At 32.7% G+C, this 7,441-nt stretch overlaps 1 protein-coding gene across 4 annotated transcripts; it reads left to right on the forward strand.

The window, feature by feature from the left end:
* The first annotated feature begins 1,631 nt into the window (after positions 1 to 1,631).
* LOC114187979 (mitogen-activated protein kinase 20-like) lies at positions 1,632 to 7,204 on the forward strand. Of its 4 annotated transcripts, none has more exons than XM_028076441.1 (10): positions 1,632 to 2,162; positions 3,532 to 3,936; positions 4,284 to 4,411; positions 4,551 to 4,610; positions 4,943 to 5,092; positions 5,197 to 5,352; positions 5,517 to 5,728; positions 5,853 to 5,951; positions 6,204 to 6,367; positions 6,541 to 7,204. In XM_028076441.1, the coding sequence occupies exons 2-10, from the start codon at positions 3,540 to 3,542 to the stop codon at positions 6,978 to 6,980; spliced, it is 1,806 nt and encodes a 601-aa protein (XP_027932242.1). In that variant the 5' UTR covers positions 1,632 to 2,162; positions 3,532 to 3,539; the 3' UTR covers positions 6,981 to 7,204. The 4 variants fall into 4 exon arrangements, with proteins under 4 accessions (XP_027932242.1, XP_027932245.1, XP_027932241.1 ...); XM_028076444.1 differs by having other exon boundaries at positions 1,632 to 2,103; XM_028076440.1 differs by having other exon boundaries at positions 1,633 to 2,162; positions 3,538 to 3,936.
* The last annotated feature ends 237 nt before the right edge of the window (positions 7,205 to 7,441 follow it).

Here is a 7,441-nt window from a genome sequence, read left to right on the forward strand (position 1 = left end):
ATAAAGTTCCTAAACAATCTTTTTATTAATTCTCTTACACATAAATTAAAAAAAAAATACAGTTAAAATTTTTAGCATATTGACTATAAAATAAATAATCGGTTTCATAGAAAAAATATTAATATATTATACTTTTTATATAATAAAAAATAATTTTAATATAAAAGTTCTAAGTTTGTTTAAACTTAAAAGTAATTAAATACATATTTAAATTTAAATAGAGAATTAATATTAATATACAATTAATCACGATTAAAATTTTCACTCTTTAATTTTTGTTTCTTTATAAACTTAGCATTCACATATTTTTGATATATTTTAGTGTATTTAAAACAAAATATTTGTAAGATTATTTAATTTTAAATATATTTATCTTTCAATTTATACTTTATTTTTAAAATTGTACACAAGTTTATATAAATGAATAAATGCTTAATTAAATTACTTACTTACATAATGAAAGTTGACTTGAATTTAAATTCTTCAAATTTTCCCTTCACGTATAATAACTATAAAACAATTATGCTAATTTCTTTTATTTAAAAAGTTTGAAAAATATCACCTTTACCACTATTTCTTTATATAGAAATAAATGAATATTTTTGTTAACATAATTGTGGACATGTGTATAATATCAATGTCAACTTTTATATTATATTTAGGGTTAAATATGTTTTTGGTCCCTTAACTTTCAGTGAATTTTGGAATTAGTTCATTTCGAAACTTTGGACCAATTTGGTCATTCATTTTTCGAAATACATGGATTTAGTCATTTTAATCAAAATTTGTGAAGTTTATTTGACATTTCAAGCACGTTTCATAATAGTATTTGACTTAACATTAAAGAAAAAATGTGTCAAATAGTATAAACAACTCAAATACAATCTTAAAATGTGTACGAAACATTAAATAAACTTAACAAAATTTGATTAAAAGGACTAAATGCACGTATTTCGAAAGATGAAGGACTAAATTGGTTCAAAGTTTCGAAATAGACTAATTTCAAAATTGACTGAAAGTTCAGGGACCAAAAACATATTTAACCCTTATATTTATGATTTATTGTAGAGTTTACTAATGAGATATTCGCTAATTTAGTAGCTCATGAAGAAAAATCTATTATCTTTTTTTATTTTAATAATCTTGTGAGAATAATATATCACATAAGTCAAATAAGTAATTAAGAAAAATAGTTGAAGATTGGATGCAAAGTGAGGTGCCACCACATTTTCATCGTAATCCTTCCACACTAGTACACATCTTAAAAAGACAAAGCAAATGAGACAATGATAGCACTGCAAAACCAATCCTCCAACATTTCAGCATCACTACGTGGCACTTCATCTGCAACCAACAGCCAATGGGAAGATGCCACGTGTCATGGCTCCGACCAACATGCCACCTGTCAATCACAGAGGGACACGTAACAACAGTTTCATAAAAGGTTAAGTAAAAGAGAATCTTCCCTGTGCCACACAAATTTACTAAAGTACCCTCCCTTCTTTGCCCATTTACACCCACACCCTCTATTTTGTATATAACAAATTAACAATAATATCACACTTGTATGCGTACTTTTGTGTATTCAGGTACGTATCTCTCAATATACGTTACGGATAAGATATACTAAAGGCATCAACTAGATTTAAGCCTCAAAATTCTGAAAGAAATTTCAATTTTCTCTCTCTCTTTGTCGGTGTACGCAGATCTTATGCACTCAACGATCTTGGCACCTGCTTTCTGTTGTTGTTCTTCTGGTTTGGCTTTGTGGGGTGTAACAAATTGTGGTTTTCTGGTTGAGGGTAGCTGAAAGGTGGATTTTTGTGTGGAAATGAGAGTGCTTTTACTGGTGGGGTGGAGTGTATGTTAGAGGGTGGTTTTGGAAAGGGAAGGTGCATGTGGGATCTCAATTGGGTTCTATGTTTGGTGAAGAAGGGTTTGGGGGAAGGGAGAATAAGCTGGTATTGTTGTGGGTTTGTGATAATGAGCAGGGGTAGGTGGGGCAAATGTGGGTGAGGAAAAGGGTGTGAGGGATTTGTTTTCTGAGGGAGGTAAATTTGAGACCTGGTTTTGTTCAGTTTGGGCTTGATCTTCACTCTATAGGTATGTTTTGGAGAATTTTTGGGTGTCAGGGGAAAATGCAGCAAGGTCACCGGAAAAAGGTGGAGTTTTTATTGTGTGGTGTGTTTGTGTTGATTGGCTTTGTAATTGTCTAATTGGGATTGGGGACAAAAGATTGGTTTTGTGTGCTTTTGTTTAATCTGAATGTTGTGTGAGATAGTCAAATTTTCGGTGTGATGAGTCTATGGTTGTGTTGGTGAATGAATGGTGTGTGCTGAGAATTTTTTTTAATGTAGCATTTCTCCTTAGAGTCCATCCATGATTTTGTTCTTCTCTCTCTGTCTCTAGAATGTTTCTTTACACATGATTTGGCTGGCACCGCAAGATCTTCTTGTTTTCAACATTTTTCGGAGGGATTGATGTAATTGACTTCCTTTTTAACGAATTAGATTGCTTTTTTTATTGATCCCATCATATTTTATTTTTCTCTTTCCACACTTGTTGAGTTGAGCCTTGTCAAGTTTGTGCCAATATCAAGTGGTATTCACTGTTTTATATGCTTACACGTTTTTTCTGATCGGATAAGATTTTGTCTACTATTTGTTTTTGTTTTGTTAGGTTTCTGATTTATTCTATTTTTTCTGTCCCTGCATTTCCTTCTTTTATGGAATGGGTTGTATTTATTTTAAATAATTAATTATGTGTAATAGATTGTATAAAGAGTTGGAATTTGGAGTCCGTGAACGCATGTAGATTTTATGTGTTGATGCTCTTCTTGCGGAATCAGTGTGTACATTCCTGTTGAATTGAAAGAAAATAGAAAATGTTGATTTGCTTCAATGCAAATATGTATTTGATTTTGTACAATAAGTGGTGACATAACGTAGAAATATGTAGTTGATTTTGAAGTGCATAAGTATGTCATTTTCTTTTTTTTGAACTTATTTTTTATTAATAAATATTGATGTATATTATTAAAATGCCAATTTAAACATGATAGACATAGTTTATTTTGACTTTTATATGTATTTTAAATGTTAAGAACCTGTAAATTTGTGTTTTATTTTAGTTTTTAGCATAGTAAAATTATGATATTGTATATTTTTTTTAATATTTTGTGTATTTTTTAATTATTAAAATAACTTTATTAATACTTGTTCAATCCCCCTTGATGGAAGCAATGCATGTTTTTGTGTTTAATATATTCTATATGTGTTTTAGTTTGCCTGTGTTATTCCAATGTGTGTGAAAATGGTCATTTTCCTGGAGATAAAATCTGACTGTTGTTGAGATTATGACTCTTTTTGATACAATGATAATTCCATAATGTAAATTCTCTAAAACATGCTTTTTATTTTAGTTTCTATCTATACTGAAGCTTTTGCTTTTACTCTGTTGCTTTAGTTTTGATTTGCTAATGTTTTCAGACTTTCAAATTCTAACTTTCTGGGTTTTGCTATGGGGAATAAGCTACAGATATGGACTTTTTCTCTGAATATGGTGATGCCAACCAGTACAAGATTCAAGAAGTCATTGGGAAGGGTAGTTATGGTGTTGTCTGTTCAGCCATTGACACTCGCACTGGAGAAAATGTGGCAATTAAGAAGATTCATGACATCTTCGAGCATATATCGGATGCTGCTCGAATTCTCCGCGAGATAAAACTGCTCAGACTTCTTCGACATCCTGATATTGTAGAAATAAAACACATTATGCTGCCTCCATCATGGAAGGACTTCAAAGATATTTATGTTGTTTTTGAGCTTATGGAGTCTGATCTTCATCACGTCATCAAAGCCAATGATAACTTGACAAAAGAACACTATCAATTTTTCCTTTATCAATTACTTCGAGCACTGAAGTACATTCATAGTGGTAAACGTTGCTATTTCTTAGTTACTTGTATATGTAAATGCACATTGTTTGGCTAATGCCTATAATATAACATGTGCCTTCTACTTTCAGAAGTTGTATCTGAAACTGAATATTTTTTCAGCATTTCCACTAATGGAGATGTCAGAATTGTGCACATTGTTTTTATCAGTTACTTTTGTTTCCTTTTTTATTTTCAGTTCCCCCTTAAATCATCTTAAAATTGCATACTTTTAGTATTTGTAAAATTATGAGACCTAAGGGGAGGGTCTAACATTTGTCTATTTCTTGACGAGTATGCTTGCATTGATGTGAATATTGCTTATCTGATTCTTAACTTTACAATGCAGCAAACGTCTATCATCGAGATTTGAAGCCAAAGAATATACTGGCAAATGCAAACTGTAAGCTTAAAATCTGTGATTTTGGGTTAGCTAGAGTTGCCTTCAGTGACACACCAACAACTATATTTTGGACGGTATTATTTTCTAAACAATTGCATCGTTTGCTTCTTTCATATATTTTTACATATTTTGGCTTTTCATGTTTTCATTTTTGTTATTTTGGAGGGAAGAGACCGATGCTTCTTCTTGCTTGTTTAATGCATTTGTCTGTAGGATTATGTTGCTACAAGGTGGTATAGAGCTCCAGAGCTATGTGGATCATTTTACTCAAAGGTATAGATTTTCCAGATTTCTTTGGACATTGAAAAAGTGAGAAACAAAGTATATGTACTGAGTATAGACTTACCATACCATCATCAAACATTCATTGTTTTATCTCCTTTTCCATCAATTAGCTAACCAAATGACCTAGAACTGAAGGACAATCTGTTCTTTGTTATCATTCTGTAAGTTACATATGTTTTCTGTTATTTTTTATCGGCCACCAAACTGACACTTCATTATTGACTGCAATACCATTTTGGTGGTTGATGATAAATTATTTACTCAATGTGAAGCTAATTGTGTGTTTGATAGGTTTAACTTTTTAGTAAATCTTGATGCAGTATACACCAGCAATTGATATATGGAGTATAGGTTGTATCTTTGCTGAAGTACTAATGGGAAAGCCACTTTTTCCTGGAAAAAATGTAGTCCACCAATTGGACCTGATGACAGATCTGCTTGGGACACCTTCACTTGATACTATATCACGGGTAAATATTTTCTTTAATTCTGGAAGAACCATTTTAGTTGCGTAGCTTAGTGTGCACCAAAAATTGCTGAAACCGGTTGTAACCATTTTTTGTGATGGATGCAGGTACGCAATGAGAAAGCGAGGAGATACCTAACTAGCATGAGGAAAAAGCAGCCTGTGCCGTTTGCTCAAAAGTTTCCCAATGCAGACCCTTTAGCACTGCGTCTACTGGAAAGGTTGTTGGCTTTTGATCCAAAAGATCGGCCTACAGCCGAAGAGGTTTGTTTGTTACATTATGCTCTGCTGCTTATGTTATGTGCATTGAGATGTGACATCTATGATGTGAACAATAAAAGATATAATGAATCATAATGAATAACAATCTATAATGTGATATCTTGACATTTGTGATAATTGTTTCTTAAATGTTTTTGTGTGTTCAGGCATTGGCTGATCCTTACTTCAAGGGCCTGGCAAAAGTTGAGAAGGAGCCATCTTGCCAACTTATCACAAAAATGGAGTTTGAATTTGAAAGACGAAGAGTCACAAAGGACGAAATTCGAGAACTGATTTTCCGCGAGATTCTAGAGTATCATCCTCAGCTATTGAAAGACTACATGAATGGAAATGAGAGAACCAATTTTCTTTATCCAAGGTATTTATTTTCGTAATTGGTTTTCAACTGTGTCTTCCATGTTATCTTTTTCACCCTCTTGAGTATTCTCAATTTCGAATTTTGCTTCCATCTTAGTTTACTTTTTTGGTGCAATTCTTTACAGTGCTGTTGATCAATTCAGAAAGCAGTTTGCTCATCTGGAGGAAAATGGTAAAACTGGTCATGTTATGCCACTTGAAAGAAAGCATGTTTCTCTTCCAAGGTAATAATATTTCTGATTCATAAATTCAGTTGCTCATTGGATTTCTTGTGACATCTGATACATTCCAATTGTAGTGGTTACATTTTATTACATTATGCTTATGTTAAGATGGTAATCACAAGACTGAAAGTCCTGTGAGAGAAATCACTAATTTGATTCTGCTCATGATCAATGACTTGTATGATTCATGTTGGTTTGTAAGGAGAGCATAATATGTTTGATCATATTCTCATGCTTTTGGCTTATTGACAGGTCAACCATTGTACATTCAAATTCTAATGCAATGCATCCAAAAGATCAAACAAACATTGCTGCCTGCAAAAACCGAGCAACTGCTGAGGAATGCAACAGGAATTCCAGAGATACAAAAATTCTAGTGCCAAGGTCAATGCAGGGACCACCAAGAATCCCACTAGGTGATCATTGTTATCATTGTTGTCTGTTAAGTATTCATGCATGATCATTCATTAATAATTAAGGGCATGCTTGATTCCCTTCTTACCTTTTGTGACTATATTTTAGAAAATAAAAAACCCTTTTTTTGAAACAATGAACAAAGAAGTCCTAATAATCTCATTTTTTTTTTCAGCAAAACCTGTTAAAGTTGTGGGGCCAGTTGTTCCACACGAGTACGATAACATTGTGAAGGATTCTTATGATCCTAGGTCGTTTATCAGAGGTTCTGTGCTTCCTACCCAACCTGTTCCCCCAGCATACTATTATCATCAGAGATCCAGCACTGGAACTGCAACAGAAGCTGACAAGAGTGTGCCTCTGCAAGCAAAACAACATGATCAAGAACAATTTGGAGTTAATGCCAAGAGGGCACCAGAAATAGCTATTAATATTGATACAAATCCATTTTTTATGACAAGGGCAGGGGTTAACAAGTTAGAACAAGGTGATCAATTAGTCATAGAGACAAACTTGTTGCAGCCAAAGACATATGGTGGAAGCAGTGCTGCAGCTGGGGCCACTGCTCATAGAAAAATGGGCCCTGTTCAGTATGGTATGACAAGAATGTTCTAGCAGAAGGGTGTTTTTCTTGTGAATAATTTGACTAAGGGGCAAAATTTCCAGAGAAAAAAAAAATGACATTTTTAGGATTAGAACTGTTTTCTTGGTGATGCTTTGTATAAATTTTGGTTAGAACTGTCAAGAGACTTTTGATGATGAAAGTTAGTCCTATATTATAAATGAATCCATATAACCTCATTTAGGTGTTTGCATTGAAGACGCATCCTTCAAATAAATGTCTTGGAGGTTTGTACTTTAATTTGATTAATGGGATTTCACAAACCTAGCATCTCATATACCTTACCAAATAAACGACTTAAGTATCATCTTATTTCCTCTAAATTGAGCACGTTTAGTTTTTGGTCTTTAATTTTTCATTTTTAAAAAATATGAAGTTATTTATTCTGATCTATGTTGCCATGTGTCATTTATTGTTTGTTTAATAAGATATAGTGAACATCAATGGTGACACT

Source organism: Vigna unguiculata, chromosome 6, assembly GCF_004118075.2.
Source record: "Vigna unguiculata cultivar IT97K-499-35 chromosome 6, ASM411807v1, whole genome shotgun sequence".
Classification (NCBI taxonomy): domain Eukaryota; kingdom Viridiplantae; phylum Streptophyta; class Magnoliopsida; order Fabales; family Fabaceae; genus Vigna; species Vigna unguiculata.

What these genes read in the sequence shown, in the direction of transcription:
- LOC114187979 (XM_028076441.1), top strand. Translation starts at nt 3,540, where the DNA reads ATGGACTTTTTCTCTGAATATGGTGATGCCAACCAGTACAAGATTCAA. An exon ending in ACTGAAGTACATTCATAGTG is followed by an intron (nt 3,937 to 4,283) that starts GTAAACGTTGCT and finishes TTTACAATGCAG; the next exon opens with CAAACGTCTATCATCGAGAT. An exon ending in GTGGATCATTTTACTCAAAG is followed by an intron (nt 4,611 to 4,942) that starts GTATAGATTTTC and finishes ATCTTGATGCAG; the next exon opens with TATACACCAGCAATTGATAT.